Source organism: Pseudorasbora parva, chromosome 8 (assembly GCF_024679245.1).
Source record: "Pseudorasbora parva isolate DD20220531a chromosome 8, ASM2467924v1, whole genome shotgun sequence".
In the NCBI taxonomy this organism is placed as follows: Eukaryota; Metazoa; Chordata; class Actinopteri; order Cypriniformes; family Gobionidae; genus Pseudorasbora; species Pseudorasbora parva.
The window spans coordinates 11,267,693-11,292,298 of NC_090179.1; the positions used below are offsets into that span (position 1 = coordinate 11,267,693).

Consider the following 24,606-nt stretch of genomic DNA (forward strand, 5'->3'; position numbering starts at 1 on the left):
GTTTGTTGATTTTAAAGGGGTCACATGATGCTTTTTAAGGTTTTCCTGCTTGGTCATCCACATTTCGCGAATCTGACTTGTCCTTGAACTAATACTCTCATACATATCACATTATTAACCATTTGCAATAGAGTGCCGAAGCCATGACGTCACTTTGTAGGCCAACCCGGAAGTTAGCGGCGCATGGGTTCCCTCGATCAAAAGCCTATGCATTTTCCCCATAGACTTTTGGACAATCGCAAAAAATAAGATCTGTGTTCAACAAAGAGTTATGACCCTTACACGTTTTGTCTATCAAGATAATCTTTACAAGTGAATCCAAAATGTCTACCGTTTGAAGCCTAAAATAAAGCCGTCAGATATAAAATGCTAAAGGTAGGCTATAAACTGACTAAAGTCGCAGATCTACGTCATCATCAAGCTTCCTCAAACTTTATTTAAAAAACACGTGCGCTTATGGTCTGCGCTGTGTATGAACACTTATCCACTTTTTCATGAGAAATATTGCCCATTCGTTTTTTCCAAAAATGTTAGAAACTAATTGGGTTTATGCGTACCTCTCTGAGTTTTTTCTCGTTTGTTAATGTTTTATTTATTCGTTTATTATTTTGTTAGTTTATATAAACCTTAATATTATTTTCTTTGTGATTAAGATCAGGCTATTATGCCTGATCATCGTGCCCCAAATAGACTTTAAAGATTATCTTTCACTGTATTATGTTTGATTGTATGTTTGCATACCAATTGCTAATTCGCCAGAAAAAAAACGTGTGCTGCGTCCCAATTCGCCTACTTATACTACGTCCTAAAAGTATGTACTCTTTTTGTGAAGAAAGTATATACTTTTGAGTGTGTAGCAGAAAAGTATGCAAGCTTCGGGACATACTACTTCGCCATCTTTAACGGACTCTGTCGCTTAGTTACGTGCATCCCGTCACCGTTTATCTGCCCTGTCAATCATCGTCAGATTCGTCACAGTTCAAATCCTTCACATTCAGTTTAATCTCCTACCGTATCGGAGAGAAATGTAGCCGCACACACAAACACACACACACTCTCCCGCTCGTTGATCTGCCATTTGTGGGTCTTTAATGCAGAGACTCCTCATGTATTTACAGTTTAAATATAATGATGCATTTAAAAGTTAATGGCCAAACGTGTCATTTCAAAAGTTCACAATGCTGCTGCAGGTGAAATATAATGTGACAACATTGAATAAATATATTTTTGTCAGGTTAAATATTGATAGTTGGTCACTCAAACCCCTTTATCTAAACTTCTCTACTTAACTGTCGAACTCGCACATCTGTCATGTTTGTAGTTTTTTAATGCTTTTTATCCGCGTTTGTAGTTCTAATTGAATCCTCGTCCAACTCGCAATGGGTTGTGGGTAATATCAGCCGTTTGAGTGCCCATCGATCCATACTGTGAATTCGGACCGGAAATAGTAAACCATCCGGGAATCTTTGGAATACTCTTTTCAACATACTACGATTTGGGACATACTAATTCTATTTTCGAATACTATTTAGAATGGATAGTATGCGAATTGGGACGCAGGGGTGCTTTTACCACCTCAGAAGCACTAACGACATAAGCTATAGCTGTATCAATTTACAATCATATGTCCTTTTTCTTAGACGACTGATCATATATCGAGGAGAGAACCACTATAAATCTGGACATGTAGAACAGCGCAGGTTTCAATGTTTAAATCCAGTGAAATCAGCGATTTAAATCGTCGCCTGTAAATGACTTGGAACCATGGAAACACCAAAGACGCTTTTATATATGTGTTTTATGAGACAGGTGAGCAATTGTCTGGATACATTTATCGACAGAAAACGAATCATTATTACGTAACTCTGCACATTTAGTCTTATTTTTTTAATCTCTTTTAATCAAACTTTAGTACATTAGCTCAATCTTTAAATTGATTTCTGCCTGTCAGATGGATTTCCATCAGCTGTTGAAGTGAAGACAACTCCCATGATTCCATGCTCATGAAGCTACACCTTTTTATTATTTAAAAAAAGTGACCTCTAGCAGCGACACTTACATACACTGCCTTTAATGCAGGACTATTAAAATCTTGCCCCGGAGGGCCAATGTTCTGCAGGGTTTAGCCTCAACCCTAATCAAACGCACCTGAACATGCTAATCAATGTCTTCAGGATCATTAGAAAATCACAGGTGGGTTGGAGCTAAACTCTTTAGCGCATTGGCCCTCCAGAATTTCAGAATAGAGGGAATGAATGTAACGTCACAGTCAGCTGGAGCGACTGCGATTACACCCTATCGAGTGGCAAAAAGACTAAGAGGCAGCACTGGTTTACAGTGTGAATGCAGCGAAAACACACAAAACCAGGCCCGGTGCCAGAGGGGGGATGGTGGAGGCTTGTCCACGGACCCAATGGACATCGCCGGTCCGGACTTGAGACAGACTTGATAATAGCATGTCATTTTCTCACTCAAACCACTGCCAACCTGCTGTTGCTTCTGCTTTTAGAGGCTGAGGGAGCGTGTTTCGGCGGGAAAGTGACGTGTGTGCATACGCTCTATTGGCCTCCATTGAATTCATGAATTGAAGTTTGAATTGAATTGACTCTGACCCAAAGGAAGTTGAATTGGAATGACAGGAAGTGTAATTTGCATTCAATGCAAACTGATTTCCTTTTGATATGATTAACTAATTGAATTACACATTTTACAACTAAATAAAATAAATATATTAATATCTACTTAAACAAATATGGTAACTATTACATATATTTTAAGTAGTTTTTACACTTTTTTGTTTTGGTTTTGTGGAATCTACCTGAATAAATTATAAATTAAATCAGTTAGTATATAGCACATGATGAATTTAATATGACTGGAATGTGCTTTTTATAAGTCGACCAAAGTGGAAGTAAATGGAAATGACCTGTTCATATTTGACTTTGAGTTATGCAATTAATAGACTGTTTACTACTAGCACTAGCACTGATCATTGAACGAAGGAGCATGCTTCATAATAATACTACTAATTGCAGTTATTAACATCACAACCTAACCATAAGCTCTATTTTTCTGCACATTGGTTACGGTCAAAACTTCAGTGTAACAGAAATTCTTTCAAATGTCAAACATAACTGAACATACGTAAATATTAGCAGATGTTTCCCTTCACTCAAAAACACATTAAACAACACTTCATTTCAGTATTAATCTCCATTTCCAGTCATATGAAAAGCATGCTGGGAACTAACAATAGTGTCTCTAAATAAAACTGCATAATTAAGCTAATTTTCTTAAAATAAACAATTAACCTTATTTCCCTAATTTTATCAGCTTTAATCGGTTCTTCGGTTGGAGCCTCAAATGTGCTTGTATTTCCTTAAAAAATAATGCAAATGTATCTTTTGGTTTTATTTGTAAAATGTTCTCAATATTTTCTATAGAACACAACCACAATTTTCTGAAGAAAATATTCACCCTATGTTTAATTATCACCTTATTTTTTGTGTGTGAAAATTACTAGACCCATGATTAATTTTTACAGTGTAGTCACTCCTCAACCCTGCATACATTTTGTTCTAAAATATAGATAATGATCTAATTCTTGGAATAAATTGCCCCCTCTATGTTGTTTAATTAGTTTTGTTCCAATGTTATTTCCATTTTAAAGTAATCAAATAACAGTCGTTGTAAATGCAGTTATCATTAATTCTAATGCAAAACTCACTGAGCAACACTGATGCATCTAATTGTCAATCGCTCCTCAAATGTTTTATCATTGAGTCTGCAGCGTTCTGGTCTGAAGATCTTTCCTTAACACTAAAGATTCTCTCAACAGGTGCAGATATATGTATTATTGAATGTAAATTCTGCTTCCTTTAATTCAAATTCAAATTGTAATTCTAGATCCTGTATTTGACATCAATTCAAATTAAATTTAAATTCAATTCAGGGGTCATTCTCAATTCAATTCTGAATTGTGCACAAGCCTGTTGCATGCCAGTGCATAAGTCGCATGTTAAAACATTTTTGAACTTTGCCAGATGTGTCGAGAGACCACTGTGTGTTTGTTCCTTTTTGTTGTGCTCCATCTAGCTGATTTTGAATGTAAGGACACGTCCTGTGGGAACACCTGCTTGCACCACAAAAGCAAATATGTCCTCATGCTCCGTTCCCGTCTGTTGGCGGCGCTGTTGGGCGCACAGGGGTTGGACAATGAAATTGAAACACTGGCCAATATAGTATTGGAAGTTTCACACATTGTGGCGGTCCACACAACCTCATGGATATCAGAGTTCAAAAGAGGACAAATTATTGGTGCGCATCTCACCGACTCCTCTGTGACCAGGACAGCAAGTCTTTGGGGTCTATTGAGAGCTGTGATATCCAGGCAGGGTAATGTCGGCATACCACCACAGAAGAGGAACCACGTCCAAAAGACTGTCGACACAAGAGGAGGTAGTCTGAAAGGGTTGTATAGGTACTATCCCAGATTGTATCCGAAAAACATAAAACCACAGCTGCCCAACTCACAGAAGAATTGATGCTCATCTTGACTCTCCTGTTTCCACCAAAACTGGGAGCTTTAAAGAGTCAATATTCATGATCAGGCAAACCTTTGTTCGCTCAGACCAATGACACTTGTCGGTTTCATTGGTGTCAATGGTGAAAATCTTGGGCTGTGGAAAATGTGAAACGTGTAGTTCTCAGAGTCCACCTTCACAGTCTTTCCCACATCCATGAGAGTAATGGTGTGGAGAAACCCCAAAAAGGCTTAATGCCCGCATTGTTGCATGGCCAGACTGAAGCATGGGTGTCCTGTCATTTCTAAAATGATCCTTTCACTGAGCGTCTGTGAAGTGGAGCAGGACAACGTCCCACCAGTCTGGATTCTCATCCACAGATGACTGGTTTTGGGTGTGGGAAGAGGCATTTTTACAGTTTGATCAACATAAGCAGCACGGTGGTTTATATGCTCATTGTTTCCAAATTAATACCAGAAATGGATAAGTGTTTATTTGTGTGTGTGTGTGTCTCAAATTAAATTCCGATTTCAAGCTTGTGACATATAAACGCGCATATCAACTCAATGATTTTAGCTTTCATGTAAACACTGCATTTAGATTCGAAATTTGAATGAATTCTCATATGTATAACTGTTTCAAATATTTTATTTTTATTACTTCTCTTTTCATAGGCATTTGTTCGGTGCAAACCCAGAAGCACAGTATCCAGATACCCTGGCTTTAACCTTTGACCCTGTGACCAGGCACTTGACTTGTGTATATAATGACCACAGTGTGTACGTATGGGACGTGCGGGACATTCGAAATGTCGGGAAGGTCTATTCAGCGCTGTACCACAGCGGATGTGTGTGGAGTGTGGAGGTGAGACCTGTTCATATTAAGATTATCAGATGAACGATACACAAGGCCAGTTTATTAATGCTTAAATCTTCTCTGCAGACCTACCCTGAGCTTGAAGATTCATCAGCATGTTTGTCACCCGGCTCTTTCCTCACCTGTTCATCTGATAACACCATCCGCCTGTGGAAAAGCGAATCCCCGCAGAGTCACAGCTCAGGAATCGGCCTTCGCCACAACCTTTACAGCCAGGTACAGACTACTGCTAGACTGCAGGACATGACAATAATCAAAAATATTTTCACAATTCGTCTGAACATCAGAGAACTCAGTTTGTCTTTTTATCAATTTATTTATTCAGGGTTTGTAAGGTCATGAAAAATGTTAAAACAGTAATTTCCAGGCCTGGAAAAGTTTGGGAAAACTAACTAAACCCAGAAAGTTTTGAAAAAGTAATGTAAATTTGTTTCCGGTTTAATTAGTGTCTGAATTTTGGAGTGGTATTGCGCATTGTTTCCCTTTTCCCAAAACTAAATTCAGGCCCCGATTTGATATTTCTTCAACAAATTACAATACTTAGTATTCATGACTTTACGTTCTCTGTACAGACTGTATCTCTGTACCTGGTACAGTCGTAGTCATCAGTTACTCATGCTTGTGTCCTCCTAAAAGACTTCAATTGATTTGTTGTATGCTAATGTGTTTCAGGACATTGCCAGGATAGTCTATGTGGATAGTGACACGCAGTACCTCAAAGCTGAGGCTGAGAAAGCTGAGGGAGGAAGCCAGGATGGTAAATCTGGGATTAGGGTGATGAGTATCAGCCCAGATGGCCAGCATTTGGCTGCTGGAGATCGCAGTGGAAACCTGAGGTGAGTGAAATGAGGGGTCTGTAGAGGGAATTAAATCCTTAATGAAACGCATACTGAATCAACTGTCACCTTCAGGATCTTTGGCTTGCAGTTTATGGACGAACTACAGAAAATCGAGGCTCATGATTCGGAGGTCTTGTGTCTAGCCTTCTCTCCTAATGAGACTGGTAAGTGAGCCTTTATTTCGAATACATATTTTGCATTGCACATGAATTTTAAAGGGATACTTCACCTCGGGCATAATGAGCTTTCAATAAAACCTGGCTGCCTATTGAAAAAGGCTGTTGTCTTCCCTTTTGCCAAATAGGTAGGAAAATGCCCATAATGCACTGGGCATGTTGACACTCCCACAACTCTCGCTATGGATGCACTTACCAGAATCAAATACCGCCTTACTTTAGTAGGACATACTACTTAGCAATTTTTAATTACAAAGGTGTTGAGCTGTATTGTTCCTGGGTCCAAGAATTCAAAGAGTAAACGTTTAACGATAGTGAATTACTTTCCAGTGAATGATCCAGCGCATTATAGGCAGTTGCTAAAGATGGCAGAGCTTTGTAAATAAGGGAGAGCACACTCACGTATTTTTTTTTGTAGTCAACATTTCAAACTGGATAACGAACACTGTTTTTGTAGGGGTAGACGTAACACAGCGCACACGCATAGAAACAGAGGCAAATGGGCAGATAAAAGAAAGATGAAATATTTTTATATGTATATGTATGAAAAAAATATATACTATATTAAAAAATTCATATATTATTTATATATTGTGTGTGTGTATATATATATATATATATATATATATATATATATATATATATATATATACTGTATGTAACTAACCCAAGGAACTTAAACGTAAACCCTATTTAAGGGTTAAGCCTAGCCAAAAGGAGAGGAAAAACTGAAAGAAACCATTCTGTCAGTTCGGCCCAAAACGCTGTTGTGTTCAGATAAGAAAGCTATTGTCATCGAGTGCCATTTTTTGCCAAAATGCTGTTTAAAAAGTTGGCATATTACATAACAATTTTCAGCAATAATAACCCTACGTTACAATAACTGTTCTATTAATAACCCTCTACCGATCTGACTGTCCATCGACGGGGATACGAAAAAACCCCCAGAAATGTAATCTAAAGTTTTCACGAAAGCGCTGGAGCTGTCAAAAAGTTTGCCAGACAACTCCAGGTAACATGGAAAGTAAACATTGTTCCTATACATATACTACTGACATTAAAAAATACAAAGCGGGTTGAAAATCTGTAAATTTACTCTTTTAAATTCGAGGAGAATATTAGTGTTAGTCATCCTGAGTTGACCTGTAAAAAAGCTAGAAATTGTCATTATCGACCATGTAGATGTGAGTGTTTTTTCTGGTCAGGTTTGCATCTGTTGGCTTCTGCGAGTCGTGATCGGCTCATTCACATCTTTGACATGGAGAATAAATGTAACCTAGTGCAGACGGTTTACGATCATTCGGCCTCCATCACTGCCATCAAATTCACAGGTCAGTTAACAGTTCATACAATGAAGAGATTTTCTGCTGTTGTCCACAAAATCTTTTTGATTATTCAGACATTTCATACGTTTCTTGCGTGTTCTGCGTGTGTTTTTGTAGGTCTGAGTTCAGAGTTGTGTATGGTCAGCTGTGGCGCTGACAAGAGCATCTATTTTCGATCTGCTGAGAAGGTGAGGATGAAGTGGTTACCGTACCTTTTAGATATTGTTTTCTATTAATGCTGTGTTTTAGAGGTATCTTATTAGTTCTAATCCATAGAGGTTTCAGTTGAAAAATAGGCAGTCCTGGAGCAGATCATTCAAAATATTACCATACTTTTGGATATTCAACAGAGGTTATGCTTTGACCTCAGCCAGTCTGAGTGGCAGGAGAGTTGCTGCATAACTGAATTAAATAGGGAAATGCGAGTAAAAAGCAACGATTATCAGTTAAAACTAAACGTTGGACACATAGTGTTCCTTACAACTTACCAAAGATCGGGTGGTCCATGGATATTGTTTCCTGACGTTTATATGTTCCTGATTTTTTACCTGGTGAAATGCATTAAGAAAATTTGCCTGTGAACGCTTTATATACAATTGTGGTTAGAATTATTGGCACCCCTGGTAAATTTGAGCAAAGATGGCTGTAAAAATAAATCTGCATTGTCTATCCTTTTGATCTCTTATTAAAAAAATTTGCTCAATTTTAATTGAAGTTAAAGACTGTGAAGTCAGGGGGAAATTACCTCATGAAATAAAAGCTTTTTACCCCTCAATAATTTTTTTTATGAGTAAAATATTTTATATTTGCATTTAATATGTACTTTTTTTATTTTATTTTGCTGCACACCAGGGTGACTAGGAACATGAAACTGTCTAGCTATGAGGTCTTTTACCACAGGAGTATAAATATGAGGAAACACAAAGGCCAAATTCCCTTAAATGTCCATCACAATGAGTAAAACCAAAGAATATAGTTCTGATGTGCAGCAAAAGATTGTTGAACTTCACAAAATAGAAAGCGGCTGAAGGAAAATAGCTAAAGCATTGAAAATCCCCAATCTGCCATCAGGGCAATAATTGAGAAGCTCCACTCAAGTAAAGATGTTACAAATCTGCCTGGAAGAGGACGTGTGTCTGTATCGTCCTAATATACGATGAGGAGGAGTGTTTAGGGGGACAGAGACTTCCCAAGGATCACAGATGGAGAAATGCAGAGATTAGAAAGCCTAAAAAAGTCAATCAACCCCTACATCACCACATGTTGTTTGGGAGGGTTTCAAGAAATATCCTTCTTGCTCATCCAGAAAAAAGCTCCAGTATTTTCATTGGTCAGACATGACTGGACATTCAAAAGGGACCTGGTTCTGTTAGATGAAACTATAAAAATAGCTTTTTGGCAGAAAACACTCCAGATGGGTTTGGTGCAAATGGGGATAAAAGTACCCTGTGTTCATGGTTAAAAATACAGCTGGATCTATAATGTTGTGAATCAACCAATGGCCTCTGCTAGAAATCTTATAATGGGCCGTTGTTGGATCTTCCATCAGTACAATGATCCAAGACAAATATCAAAATCAACACACGTCTCACTGAGCACAAAATGAAGCTTTTGCCATGATCACCCCAGTCCCCTGACCTGAACTATAGAAAATGAGTGGGGTGAACCAGAGCCCTGCGCGAGACTGTTGTCTTCATCCCGCTCCTGCCTGCGCCCGCCGAATTTCTGACCATTACCGCCCGCTCCTGCAACGTATGTGTTACACTCCCGCAATATGTATGTCCTCTCCCCCCCGCACCCGCAAAACTGAGAATTTATTCAAGCACAATAATATAGATGCATTGATTTTGTGTCTTCTCCCGTCCCGCAGGGGAAAAAAAAACACGTAGGCCTATTTGTATTGATATTATTAAAGAGACTCATGGGGTTGTTTGTTTCGTTTCCCTGGCCTGCATGTAAAAAAAGATAGATAGATAGATAGATAGATAGATAGATAGATAGATAGATAGATAGATAGATAGATAGATAGATAGATAGATAGATAGATAGATAGATAGATAGATAGATAGATAGATAGATAGATAATATATATAGATAGATAAACTAGGCTACATGCAAACTTTGACCGGGGAGAACAGAGCAGGTGTGTCGCCTCAACCCAGACGTGCCGGATTTGTGCCCATTGTAGAATGAACCCAGCTCCTTTCCATCTTTATCACAAACAATTGAGACACTTCTCCAAATGTCAGACTTTCCTTGCTTAGCTTTTGTGCTGTAAATACCTCGTTTGAGGTTCTTTTCTACATCATCTATTGACATCTCCATCATGGCGCTAGGTAACCTCCCTATCCCGCTGTGTTTTTTTTAGCCGCCCATTCCCGCCCGCAGCAAAATTCAAACCACCCGCTCCCGCGAGATTTGCGTTGGGTCCCGCGGGACTCAATCCCAATGCAGCCCTCTAGGGTGAACGGAAGAGAAGAAGCCCCAACATGGATCTGTGAATCTGAAGGATCTGGAGAGATTCTGTATGGGGGAATGGTCAGGTGTTCTCCAAACTCATCAGCCATTATAGGAGAAGATTTTTGTGAATTTATTTTTATTTTTTTAATAAAAGATATAAAGGATAAACAATGCAGATTTATTTTTATAACCATATTTAATCGTATTTACTAGGGGTGCTAATAATTCTGACCACCACTGTAAATACAATAGGTAGATCTGGGTGACTACCTGTATTAATGTTATAACTGAATCCAGAAAAATGGAATTTGGTCAACAACTGGTTTCATTGGTAAGGATGTAACACCACACGGTGAATGGGTAAAAAGCTTTATAAAACCTGTTCACTGTAGTGCACTTCATGTGTCTAAGGGTTAAACTGAAAAAATATGGCTTTTCTTTTGATTCATTTGCCTTTAAGGTCACATTTGTTAATTTACTTTCTTATTGTTGCCGTGTCTCTTCTCAAAGACCTCGGAGGGCTTGAACTTCTCACGATCACATCACATAGTGGAGAAGACCACACTGTATGACATGGACCTGGACGCCACACGCACACACACGGCCATTGCGTGCCAGGACCGCAACATTAGGTAGGGCTTTGTGTGAGCTGTAGTTCTACTGCTTATACTGTACACTTCTGATTGAAAGAATCAGATCATCAGGGGTTTTTTGCGCTCTACGATGATAATTTGTCTGCTTTTATGAGGCATAACAATGACATTATCAAATCTTGATCGAGTTATGTGTGAATGCCATTTAAAAGGCTTTTTGCATTTTCAGGGTGTACGATGTGAGGAGTGGCAAGATGAAGAAGTGTTTTAAGGGCTCCCTGAACGATGATGGGACACTGCTCAAGGTATGTGTGATGGAGCTGACTAGTAGAGTAAATTATGTCTGCAGTCAAAATCCTTTACAATTTTGGCAATAAGATTGTTTTTCTGCTCTCAGGTCCAGTTGGATCCCTCTGGGATGTTTTTGGCCACAAGTTGTTCAGACAAAAATATCTGTATCTTTGACTATGAGTCGGGCGAATGTGTGGCCACCTTATTTGGACATTCAGGTACGTTTATTTTTCTTAGTGTGTGTGTGTAGTAATTACTTTATATATTAGGGCTGGACCAGAATATTCATTTGGTGACTTGATATTTGATTTTCAATTTTAGGATTTGAATATTCTTTTTTTTGTCCTTTGCGCAAATCAGGCATCCCACTTGAAACGGTTCTCATTCGCGCTTGAATATTTTTATACTACACTTTTTTTTTTTTTTAACAATTATCTTATATAGCCTAGATGTTTTTAATAGGATTGACAGTTGAATAGGAACCCAACCTCATTATACTTGGTAAATGTATTTGCTTCTGTATTTATACCTATATTTATACCTTAACTTGCATTTTGGGTTAAGCTGCATTGGTTTGACATTGTGGAAAATAGAATAAAAGAATCAAAATATTAGCCTTTTTACCTGTTAGGTTTGTGACGGTGAGAATTTTCCCTCACTGTCACATTAAAGTGCTTGTGCACTGTACGGCCGTGAACGAATGACAGTACGGCCGTGCGCATTTTACTTTCGGTTTAGAATTAGCGCCAATTCGGCTGCGGATTGCTTGAATTGTGGGTTCATCATTAGCCTATTATTTTTAATGAAAAGCACAAAAACAACACAGAACAATGACAAACATCCTTAAATGGGCACTTTTACCTTTCGTGTTGAAATCAAATCTTCCGCGATCATCTTGTCATTCACTGATTTGAACGAGATCTGACTCCTGCTGCTGTTCTGTGCTGAGACTCGTTCGGCTCACACAGCACCTTCAGTTTTTAATTGTAGTTAATCTGTTCTTTAACTGTCTAAATTATTTTTACTACTATAAAATATCAAAACGATGGTGGGGGGAATACATCGGTAATACTCACTATCTCAGCAAGTCTAATATTATCTGTTATTATGAATCTAAATGAATCTACTGCGAAATATAGGAGCTGGTTACCGGGACGTAACAGACCGGTGTGTTTTCTATCACAAAACTGTAGTGCAGTGTCCGTTCTCGGAGCATATAAGCACTTCTCCAGATTCCTGCCTTTATTAGAGAGAAGAATATGTTCAGCTCCCTCCATCCGAAGTCTCAATTCAATGTTGACTACTACCGAAGCTTCGAAGCTCAAAACATGGAATTCAGACCAGCCCTAGTATATATTCTACCTGTTAGATCTAATATTCAATTTATAATGTCTTTGTTGTTTCTACATACATTTTGAAATGAAATGTGAATTTATAACATTTATAACATTAAAAACATTAAATGTTAGGTGCAATTTTTTTTAATCACGATTCATTACAGAAAAAATTGCAATAATTTTATCATCGATTTGATGGTACTAACATTTTCCTTATGTTAACTTGTCCTCCCAAAGAAATTGTTACAGGTATGAAGTTCAGCCAGGACTGCAGGCATCTGATCACCGTATCTGGTGACAGGTAAATCTATATAATACTTTATAAATAGTAATTTTATACTTTAATAAGTAACTTTAATTTTAGTAACTTTACATTTATTTTGGATTTTTCAATAAAATGTTATGCCGTATTAAAGAAAAGGGGTACACATTCACCTTTAAATATTTAAGATTTTATCAGATGTCATCTGATCTTAAGTCTTAAGTCAGATCAAATTGAAAGCCATAACAAGTCTTAAATGAAAACAATAGACTTTATTATAGTTTGAGATTTTTGGCATGGAAAAACCGTACTCATCATACAGTTAATGTGATTGCTAAATTATGCACTGAACGTTCAAACTCAAAATATGGCTCTACTCTGCATTCAGAGCAGTTCGCAATTAATAAATGTCATGCTTTTGTAGTAAGTTATTATGATCTTTTGAGGACTCATGGCAATGTTTACTATGTTTTTATATTTTGATGTTGATGTTTGAAAGTAATGCTACACAAATAATCATTTTTAATCTTGATTACAATTATGGACGCCACAATTACAAAATCGTTCAAAGGAATGGAATGTGGACTTTAGTTTCATAAAAAATATATAAAAATATTGCATGCAGTTGCTTCAAATGATTGTATAAAGCTATTCAAAAACATAGTTTAGTGTAAATTGTGATCATTGTAATTCAATAATTCACAATTACAATTTCAAGGGAATAATCGACAATTTTGATTTTTTTGGTCATTATTGTGCAGCCCTATCACCTTTTAATATCTTGAATAATCTGAGTTTGTTAAATTGTCTTAAAATTTGTCTTAAATTAGATTTTTTAACTGTTTTAACTGTAACATCTAATGTTTAAAACCCCCAACAAAGTTGTTACGTGGGACGGTGGGAGTTTTTTCGTTTTTGTTTTGTGTGTAATGTTCAAATTCCAAGTACATTAAGCCACATGCTGAAATTCACAAACTTAGCTAAACAGTTAAAGTATACTTTTGTTACCATTTTGGTGTTTTATTCTCTGAAGGTAATAGAACCTTTCAGATTCTTACTCAAAAAATATTCTCTGCTCAACTTTACCTGTGTAAAACACTCAGTGATTTAGATAACTGTGTGTGTGTCCAGCTGTGTGTTTGTCTGGCGGCTGGACTCTCAGATGACAAACTCCATGAGGAAGAGGTTGGCAGAGAGGAAGCAGCAGGAAGGCCTGAGGGTTCAACGCATCGCCAGCAAACAAGAAACCATCAGGTAGAGTCATTTGGCCCCATGCAAACGGTCACGTTTACGCCAGAGGTCTTTGGGTAGGTCGATCTGATGCGTGTATGATTTACGCATATTTATATAGTGAAAAGCAGCTTTTAGGAGTATTTGCATTGGTCATGAAAGCAAACGTAATGCTAGGGGTGGACAGCGTGAACAAAAACAAATGTTGAGGTTAAGGTGCGGTCACATTCAATAGGAATCTACACAAAGAATTCAAAGTTTCTACACAAAGTTAAACGCATGTATTCAAAAAGCAAATTTGACTATATGAGCTGTGCTTCATACATAGCTAGGGTAGCTACACGGATGATGGTAGTATTGTAGCTGTAAAATGTCTTTTTATAACAAACTTAATTAACTTATTTTATGAGGTATTAAATCTGAGCATAGAAAAACAGGAATCACAATAAAGATTAATATAATGCTGCAATCATGACATATTTCTGTTTCATAATATTTTTATCATAATCTTGAAAATTTGACAGCTTTTGAATTAATTTTGCCTAAATATAATAAGCCTAAATGCAGTGGCCCAAAGTAAAAAGCTGAGGTAGGCGTACGGTATGTATAAACTTCATCACGGCCTCATGACTTCAACGTCACCACCATTAAGCTTCTGACAGCTCTTTCAGTCCTTATTTAAAAAGCTTTTTCCCTGAAATGTTGAATTCAAATGGTTTAAAAAAGCGCAATTATAAGCACAATGAGGCTGTGAAAGCGATTCATGAGTTAGATGAGTTTACCTGTGTGGCATGAAGACCTATTAAAGGAGGGGTGAAACACTCCGTTTCAGTCAATCTCATGTCAATCTTGAGTACCAATAGAATAGTATTGCATCCATCACATATCTCCGAAAAGTCTTTAGTTTAATTGTACTTAAAAAAAAAAAAAAGATGGGTTGTACCGAGTCTTTCCGAAAAAAACCAGAGCAGCTTGATATCGTGGGTGGAGCTAAAGAATGACGAGGGCGCATAGAGTCTGAAAGCTCTGACATCCTTAATCGTTGAGAGGAAGAAAACGTTATCCTAAATAAACCATTGAGAACAGTCAGATTTTGCCATGATTTACACACAAGATCCAGAATCAGATCTAAAGGCTGAAATTGAACAGGAGAAGCAGCAACAACGACTAGGGTGTCTCAATGGTATGTTCTGTAACTAACTATAACGTAGCAGCTTGTCATGCTTGCAAATTTTACAACATTTGTGTGTGTTTAATCAGGGTTTATGAGGACATCATTTGGTTTATGGTCTATTGCAGCGTTTTCCAAACTGGGGTGCGCAGACTGACCACCGGGGATGCGCGAGAGTAATGGCAGAAAAGTCTCTTTTTTTATTTTTTATTTTACGTATCTAACTTTACATTTTTTTTACATTTCAAACAAAATTTACATTTCAGAGTATTATTGATAAATACAAATTTCACATTACAAGCTGTAGTAAATTATAGTAAATCATATTTGCATTTCATTTTACAAGCGTGTCTGCGTCAAAGCCCTGCCCTTTTCATTTTAGGTCGAAACAAAAGTGTGTTTTTTTTTTTTCACTGAGCACATTCATGCAGTCCGAGCGCGATTCACTGCAAGCTCACTCTCACTCAGGTAAATCATTAACACCATCACCGCTTACAGTACATGTGTTTTATTTATTGTACTAAATCCATTACAATCGGCTAAAACGAATACACAGGTTACTTTTCTGAACAACAGCGCTCTCGAGTCCGTGTTTCTCTCACTGTTTACGTGAATCGCGGCACAGTTCGGCGCACACACAAAATACCGGCAGTTCAATGGGGAACGCGCATATCCTAAAGGGGCCACACTATATTCCTACTCATGGAATATGGACCTCCTCCAGGTATGGTGTGGTAGCTAAACTAAGCATTTCATATTTGGCAGCTGTTTTAGGATTAAAATGTTAAACTACCGATAAAAATAATCAGGCAAACTAATAAACCTTTGTTTAATTTTTAATGTGATTTAATGTGATAATTAACTATACTCCAATGTGAGAGGACAAGAAACATTAATGAATGTTTTCTTCAAATAAAAAAAAATTCTACCTATAAATGTATCCTATGTTTTGTTTAATGCATTAGGAGGGGAAGAGACAGGGCAAAATAAGGAGTGATGGAGATGAGGAGAGAGCAGGAATTGACTAATAATTTACTGCCCTCTGACTTAGTTTTAAAGCTATTTATCATAATTTTTTTGGCTTTCAAATGTCTTTGAATGCTCATATGTAGATCAGAAAAATAAAAAAAATTATCGGGGGAGCATGCCCCCCGACCCCCCTAACTCTATGCTGTATATATATTACAACTGAAATGTTGATTTTTTTTTTTTTTCTTATACAGAGGATATTTGTATTTAGTTATTGCTATTAAAAATGTGATGTTTAACCGAAATAAGGTGGTGGGAGTGCTTGACAGGTATCAAACATTAGAAACTGGTGCGTCCTACAAAATGTTTGGGAACCACTGGCCTATTGTATGCAGCTTAATGTTAGCAGTAGCGAGCATAACATGTCAGACTAGTGCGTGTTTATATAGAAAAACTATGGAATAGTACCACATTTAAATGAACGAGTCAATAGCTAACAACTCAAAGGCATTTAAAGCAGTTTTACTCGCCGCCTGCTTTAAACACTCGACCATGAACCTTAATTGCTGGAACCGCTCCATCTTTCAGCATTAGACGAACTACAAAATCCGGAGTTGAACTGGTCCTTCTTTATAAGCCATCGTCGCCGAAATGCAGGGAACAAACAAAAACACTTGCACAACTCCATTGCTGCTCCGGAAAAACAAACTCCATCCACTGTCCCATTAACGCTGGGTTCTTTGGGAAGCTGTTGCAGGGTTATCTTGCCCATACAACCTAAAACACTTCTTTGGTGAAATTGTTGATTGATTCTTGTGACTGTAGCACAGCCGACGACTTCCCTAAAGTGTTTTCTCTCTCGCTCTAGTCGCGTGCGCCCTTCTGTGAGAAGATCCCGTATGGCCCGTACAAGGATATTCCGCGCTATCTCACGTCAGATAGACCTATACTCTAAAAAAACTTATTCGAAACTTGGGAAACCGGAAGGAGTATTTTTGGCACTGAAATACTCCATCAAACGTCCAACCAAAAACCCATATGTTAAAAAAAACGATGCAAGCTGAAGTGCTAAAATTCTGACTCATTTTTGTGTTTTGACCTTCAAAAATAATCTGTGATTTTTGTTGATCTTCAAAAGGCCATGATTTAATTCAATTAATGTGAAAAGACCGTTTGTATTGTTTGCGTTTTAAAAACTGATATCTTGTCAAAACGGGAATGGCTGATTTAATTACCGTCGTATTTAAATTCGTGTTGCTCAGGAGAGAGACCTACATCACTGGGCCCTGCAGTGCACTGCCGCACATGGAGGAGGAAGAGGAGGACGGCCTGATGGCAGAGGAGACTCCAGAAGATGGTGTGGAGGACTGCAGGACTCCAGACAGACTCGACTCCACGGATGGTGCGTTGATTTGTCTCCTCTGGTGTTATCGGGCAGCCAATGTTTGGACCGCTCAATCACATCAAGTTAGGGCCCTATGAAATCCTGATTTACATAGTCGAATCAGAATTGTCAAGTCTTGCCTATAGTCGAATATCTTGTGTGGTGGGGGATAAACACATGTAAAATGATTCCTCATAACATTTTAACGCCAATTTGTGCATCACACAAAGATATAGAAGAAAATATATAAAACAATTTGGCTCAATTAACCTAAAAAATAATAAATAACTGCAGAAAGGCCACACTTAAGACAGGATTTGAATTTTACATGTTGGCAAATCAAATTAAATCGGCTAAAGTGCCTATGCAAGCACGCTCTAAATACAGCTCATCATTGTAGACACTGTAAGACAATCAAATTAATGTACAGAAATAATTTAGAACAGAATATACCTTTAAAAAATAAATAAAAATAATAAATAAAGTCACAAGGTGCAGAAAAGATGTGTGCATAAGGCCTAAAGAACATGTATATTTAAAGCACAAGCCACAAATAGTTCTATTAGATAGCCATGAGTGATCAATAAATAAAATTAAAATTTACAAAATTAAAAATAACAAAAGTATACCAAGAATTGTCAACTTGGTCTTTTCAACTGCAGAGACAACAATAAACGATTAAATTAGTAGTGCCTGAATTGTTTTGAAATCATCTGTACCCTGCCTGATCAGAATAAATTCCAGTCTTTTGCTCCGTCTGTGTCCATTTGAGTCTTTGCAAATTGTGTGCGAGGGAAAACTGGTAGTTCTATGTGAAATCAGACCTAGGCCCCTTTCACACAGAAATCCGGAGAAATTGCCGGTAAGTTACTAGAATGATTTTACTGGTAAATGGTCAAATATGCTGTTCACACAAACAACGGTGTTCTGACTATTTACTGGTAAGAGACCATTCACACATCAGCAGAAAAATACCAGTAACTTCTGTGATGTCAGTCATCTTTAAACTTTGCGCCGCTGTCTTCATTCTTCCGCATGGGAAATGTCGCTATCTGTCCAATCGTTAACATATTTTGACATCTGACTGAAAGGTACTAGTGCGCGATCATACAAAATGCATTTTTGCTCTTAAAAACATGATATGCGTGTAATAGAATTCAATTGCAGAGCCACAACACTGATGATTGGAAAAGGCTGGGTCTCAAGTGCAACGTTGAAAAGCTGCGAGACGTGGGGTTGGTGGATTCATTGGGCCCTACATCAAGTGCACAAGCAAAATGTATAGAATTGTTTAAAATGGGATTTAATGTGCTTGACTCTTACACTTTAGCATCTCTGGATTCTGCGGTCCTACAAACCAATGGCAAAATGCCCATGTGGGTGCGCAGACTGGTATGTATGTTCCTGTTTTCATAATGTTATTGCATATTGGAATTTTTCATGACTAATGAATCTTTATCGCAGGGTGGAGGTGAAAGTGATGGTGGTGGTTTAGATAATAGAGCTCAGTACCAGCCACAGGGCCGCTGGGCAGTGCAGTCCGATCCGCTAGCCATCCGTACAGTACTGGAGATGAAGAGCATGCAGCTTCCTCTCTCACACACTCCCTGCAGAGCCGTGGGAGAGGAAGAGTTAGAGGAAGACTCTCGCTTCCACCCGCAGAGTTTGGATAGTCTGTTGGATGAAGGTGTCGAGGACGATGATTTAGAGGAAGAAGAAAAGATGTGCAGTGTAAGTTTTGTCAAGAAAATTTTCAACATGGCAAAAGCATCTTGCAGCAGGTTGATGTTAGTAGCCCTAAACCCCATTCACACCACCAGCGACTTTGGGCGTTCCTAGTTCTGTCGCGCTAACGTTATTGGTAGACTGTACATCTGGTTGATGGTAAATTATAAAAGAAGAAAGAAAGAAAAAATGTGAGGACTTATTCCTAGTCAGATTACAGAGAAACATTCTGCTCTTGAAGAGTGTTATATTAACTACAGCTGTGGTCTTGTGTATTAAATCATTAACCAGATGAACTGTCTATCAATTTACAGTTGTTTTAAACTGACAAATTTTGCTACATTTTTACAAAACATAATTCAAATTTGACACATAATGAACATCATGCAGAGGAACTGTGTTTTAATATGTTCTGCGTCAGTGCTAAACTGCTCAATGCAAGTCAGTGGTTCAAATATTTACTACTATTACTACGTTAGCCTAAAAATCTAGACGCACCCTAGTGGCAGCAAATCTAATTTGCCGCCATGGGGGTCTAGCAACTCTCTGTTTGCTTGCGAGCTGGAAAAACCAAACTCTAGTTAGGCCAATCACATTGTATATAGTCGGTGGGCGGGCTTACCATAATGATGTGGCCTTTCGAATTGGCTTTGGCTGTGACTCTGGAAGACTCGGAGTTCAGTGCTGTTCTTTGCTCAAAGAAAAGCTTAAAGGGGTACTTCAGCGCTGTGAAGATGAATCTGTATTTAAACTGGGTCATTAATGTAGTAGAAATGTGAAATTATTTTTGAATTTGGTGCCTTCTAGACTGAGAAAAGACCGAAAATTTATTTTTGTGTCATTGGGATGAAAGACTACAATTCCCAGAATGCTTCGCTGCCCTGTGAGGCCATTCTCAAAGCCACCGCTACTGGATTACTGTGACTGAGTAGGAGAAGACTAGCCTAGAAATCTAGACGCACCCTAGCGGCAGCAAATTTAATCTGCCCGCAAGTGTCGTCTAGGAACTCTCAATACCCTTCTGAGCTGTATTCCTCACATTCCAGACGGGCCAATCGTGTCATGTATAGAGTCGGTGGGCGGGGCCATAATGACGACGGCCGAGTTGCGTTTGCGTGCTTCTAGTAAACACAGAAACTGGCGAACGGCGGTCTTTCGAATCAGCTTTGACTGGGATTCTGGAAGACTTGGAGTTAAGCTTTTCTCTGAGAAAAGAACAAAGAACGGCACTGAAGTCATTCTTAAAAAGGGAAGATGTGTTCGGAGTTTAGCCGACCGGATACGGTGAATGTTTAATCTATCAGCGAGCTCTATTTCACCGTCGTTGCTCTGGTTGGTTGTAGCGCTATCCTATCGCGTGCAGAGGGAGTTTGAAAGACAACCGTTTATCTCGCCCCTCGGATTGAGCTGTCAATGGTGAGTTTCCAGATCAAACATCTTGATGTGGATCTGGCTTGTCAGGCTAGGAGAAGACACTACAATTCAAAACTGAACGTGTCTGTTCAATATAACGATCAAGTCACCCCGTGAGTCTCACAGCACTAACTGCAGGAGTCAGATTACATTTGATGTCATAAATGAGCTGAATGAGCTCTCGTGATGAGAGCTGAGGTAATCGCGACTACACTCACGGCATACATTCACAACGCGAGTTCAGTCTGGCGCGTTTCAGTTCATGCCTTTGCAAGCTTAACTTTCATAGAAATTAATTTAAGAAGTTAAAACACTTACATTGCTCAGCATCCGTTTAAATGAGCGCCTGCAGCTGCGAGCTGAGCTGTGAGTGTGATCTCCATTCCCATGCGCGGGTTAAAAACATGCAGAAATGGCTCCCTCTGCTGGCTGTAGTCTTTAGCCTTTGGCCAAACATTCCTCCTATGATGCAAATATCGTCAATTTGCGTCACGTGAGGAATTTTTCCAGAAATAAAATGCATAAATCTCTTGTCTCAGGGGGATATGAGGGGGGAAGCACAATCATTTGAATATAATCCAGGGTTTCTACTGATACAAAGACATATGCTAATTGTTGAAGTAACCCTTTAAGTCATTCTTAAAGGGTTAGTTCACCCAAAAATGAAAAATCAGTAAATTCAGCATTCAGTACATTCCCACTGACCCACTCACAAGACCCATAAACGCACTAAACACATCGATACAAAGTCCATCTCACTACAGTGGCTGTACAATAAGTTGCGATGATTATACAATGCAACAAAAATATTTTTTGTGTGCAAACGAAATCTAAATAATGACCTTATCCACCAAGTTATTGTCTTCCGTGTAGGTCTGGGACGTGACCTCACGTGATACCGGAGCTCCTCTTCGCTTCCGGGTCATGTATCTGAACAGCAGAGCTGCGTCATATTCTCGTGCATGCGTCGAGTTCACGTCAATAACTTGGTGGATAAAGTCGTTATTTTGATTTTTGTGCGCACAAAAACTATTTTCGTCGCATTGTAAAATTATTGTACAGCCACTGCAGTGAGATGGACTTTGTTTAGACGTCTTTAGTGCCTTTTATGGGTCTTGTGAGTGGGTCAGTGGGAATGTACTGAATGCCAATGGAGGCCTTTCTCAGCCAACAGCTAATATCTTCATTTGTGTTCCAAAGATGAAAAGGGTCTTACAGGTTTCCAACGACATGAGGGGGAGTAATTAATGAAATAATTTTCATTTTTGGGTGAACTAACTCTTTAAGAATGGAAGATGTGTTCGGAGTTTTGCCGACCGGATATGGCGAAAGTTAAATCTATCAACTAGCTTAGTTTCACCTTCTCCGTTGCTCTGGTTGGTTGTAGCGCTATCCTATTGCGTGCGGAGGGAGTTTGAAAGACAACAATAAAATAAAAACAAATGATCAAATTGTGTTGACAATCCTCACTAATAACTAACCAATCATCTGGTGTTATAACTGAAACATGTAAATATTTTTTTTTTTTTATTTCTTATAGGTTTCCAGAGATGGTTTTAGCTCTTCGCTCCAAGGGACAGATTTTCTGCAGTTGCCCCATGGAGAGGAGAACTTCAATCCAGTGCACAGCTCACCAGAGAAGACTGGATACATTTTGTACCCGGCCAACAGCACTGCTCTGTCCACTGGAGAAGGGTAAGCCGCTTGGAACAACATCTGACTTTGGTTCATTTTCCATTTTGGGGTTAGGTTAATGTACATGTAATCGCTTAGTAGATGCTTATCCAGCAACATGAGAACTGATGCGATGTCATGTAAAAAATAATAATTTTAGTTTAATATTGGAAAATGCCTGGATGAGTTAAGTGACATTGTGGTGTATACTGAAAAGGAAAGGCTTCAATTATCAAGCCCTGAGGAATCCCAAAGTTTGCTTGATGTGACTGTCACCAGTCCCCCCCACGTTGAGTGGTATTTGATTGGAGGCACTTTGCACAATTTATGAAAAGTGTATGTGTGTGGGCTGGATTCATGCTATGAATGGGACCAAGCAACTGAACAGTGTGACAGTGTCCTCCATTTACATGCTGTGATACTGAACTTTTTACCCAGAGTAATCTAGACATTGCTAGATAAAAGTACCTCATAGTCAGCATTTTTCACTCATTGAATAATCTTTTGTTGTTTCTTCCCTGTAGAGAGTTTGACGTTAAAGCTCTATGTGAGGGAGCAGGTGGTGACCCTGAGGAAGAAGAGCTAAGCCCAGATAGCGCTTGCTCTGCTGAGAGCCAAGCCTCCCATAGCGACCAGCCCCTTGACCGTAAGTGACATTACACATTGTTTTTGGTGTGTATGAAACGTCCAAACACACTAGTGGTGGCCTTGAAGAGTTGAAGGTCCATCTGTTGATGAGCCTGATCGGCTGTGTTGTTTTTTTTAGAGGACACAGACTCCCTCAGTCAGGTGAGCTCCACAGGAAGCTCAGGAGTTGAAGAGGAAGAGGATGAAGAAGAATCGGGAACTCTGCTTCGCCAACATTTCGACACTCTGGGTGTGACTGCTAATGGTACAGCTTCAGCTCTTGTACTGGTGTTAAAGGAACAGTTCAAAGAAAAAACATTTTATTGGCTAAGAAAAATGTCATGTTTCTACATATTAAGCATATCTCAAAGAGCTTCATTAGTTTTCCACTAAAGGCTGGCATACTCTAAATGATTCGAGATTGTTTTGGCTACTTACAGTAAAGTAGTCAATGCTAGTAGCAAAAAATCGGAGCCAGTTTGCAGATATAATGCAGTCAGAGTTGACTGAGTCATGTAGTGTATGATGGTACAAGCTCCTCTTTTTAGGCATAATGTTTCTCTGAGAGATTGTTGCATTTGGAACGACTTGAAAGTCTGTGTGATTTCTCAGTTGTTTAGCGTATAGGCCAATTCACACTGCACCAAAAGATGGCAACAGACACTTCGCCGTGTTTTGTTGGTTCAGTGCGTTACCCCGTCGCCATTGGTCGTCTCTCGTTTTCGCCTATTGAACTTGTTGAATCTGTGTTTGTCGTATCATTAAATGTCTGAGAAGCTTTCATAATCTGGTGAGTGTCTGCATTGGTTGTCTGCATCTGTCGGTGCACTGTGAATTGTACCCAGCAAGCTATTTTGCGTTTAAAAGACCTGACGTCTAGGCTAAAACCGGCAAAATTTGGGCTGTCAGTGAAAATTGAATGGATGTCGAATGCATAGAATATGTCAAAGAAATAAAACTAAACACCTTGTAATCACTGTTAAATTTGCATTTGAGCATTTGATGAGCATTTACGGGGCTAAATACCACATAATTGGGGTCACTTCAACCCGTGGACATGAAAAACAGCCCGCGGCAACAGTTTCAAAGTAGCCCAATTTCGCGGGAAAATTGCGGACTTGGCAACACTGCTTGCTGGGTATGATGCTTTTATAAAAAAAATTCCCTGTTGCCTTTTTACAAAGTCTGCAAATGATTGGCCTAGTATTTTAGTCATGTAGTTGTGTGTTAGTCTTAATATGATGGTGAAATAATTACTGCTGATCTAATCTGCTATGTGTGGAAACTATCTTGTAGAAAAGTTCAACACAGACTTGAGCAGTCTGCAGCCCAGCACAGAGAGTAACTTCCTCAATCCTCGTCTCAGTATCTCCACACGCTTCCTCTCCCGCTTTCAGAGCCGCTTCCGGTGAGTCAACATCAGCAGCTGTTCCACGTCTCGCTGTCATGCTATGTAATGGAGAAACACTTCTAGTTATCCCTTCCCTTTTGAGGTCTTGATGAAATGGGGGAAGTAGCTGTGTAATTATGTGTTGTAGTGGGTGATGGTTTAGATGACGTTATAAATGTAATTTCTGTCTGCTGTTTTAGCTCTATAGGGACTAGTAGCAGTGCATTTTGCCGGCCTGCATCCTGCCTGCCCAGTATACCTGATGAGTCCAGTGATAGCTGTCAAACCCTCGACGGGACCATGGTATGATGCTTACTCTCATGAATAATGTTGTGCACTCT

The 24,606-nt window shown here is 38.8% G+C and overlaps 1 protein-coding gene across 4 annotated transcripts in view; it reads left to right on the top strand.

The window, feature by feature from the left end:
• Positions 1-24,606, top strand: part of wdr62 (WD repeat domain 62) — a 48,664-nt gene that overhangs the window by 12,328 nt on the left and 11,730 nt on the right. For 3 of the 4 annotated variants that reach the window (XM_067450102.1, XM_067450104.1, XM_067450105.1), the window contains 19 exons: positions 5,198-5,387; positions 5,466-5,615; positions 6,072-6,235; positions 6,311-6,402; positions 7,620-7,745; positions 7,857-7,927; positions 10,710-10,831; positions 11,022-11,097; positions 11,190-11,301; positions 12,658-12,721; positions 13,814-13,936; positions 17,315-17,454; positions 18,767-18,828; positions 18,901-19,167; positions 22,115-22,269; positions 22,773-22,894; positions 23,015-23,140; positions 24,172-24,283; positions 24,466-24,568. In XM_067450102.1, the coding sequence (XP_067306203.1) occupies positions 5,198-5,387; positions 5,466-5,615; positions 6,072-6,235; positions 6,311-6,402; positions 7,620-7,745; positions 7,857-7,927; positions 10,710-10,831; positions 11,022-11,097; positions 11,190-11,301; positions 12,658-12,721; positions 13,814-13,936; positions 17,315-17,454; positions 18,767-18,828; positions 18,901-19,167; positions 22,115-22,269; positions 22,773-22,894; positions 23,015-23,140; positions 24,172-24,283; positions 24,466-24,568 (2,377 nt within the window). The remainder of the gene's footprint in view (positions 1-5,197; positions 5,388-5,465; positions 5,616-6,071; positions 6,236-6,310; positions 6,403-7,619; positions 7,746-7,856; positions 7,928-10,709; positions 10,832-11,021; positions 11,098-11,189; positions 11,302-12,657; positions 12,722-13,813; positions 13,937-17,314; positions 17,455-18,766; positions 18,829-18,900; positions 19,168-22,114; positions 22,270-22,772; positions 22,895-23,014; positions 23,141-24,171; positions 24,284-24,465; positions 24,569-24,606) is intronic. The other variant, XM_067450103.1, reaches the window with a different exon arrangement.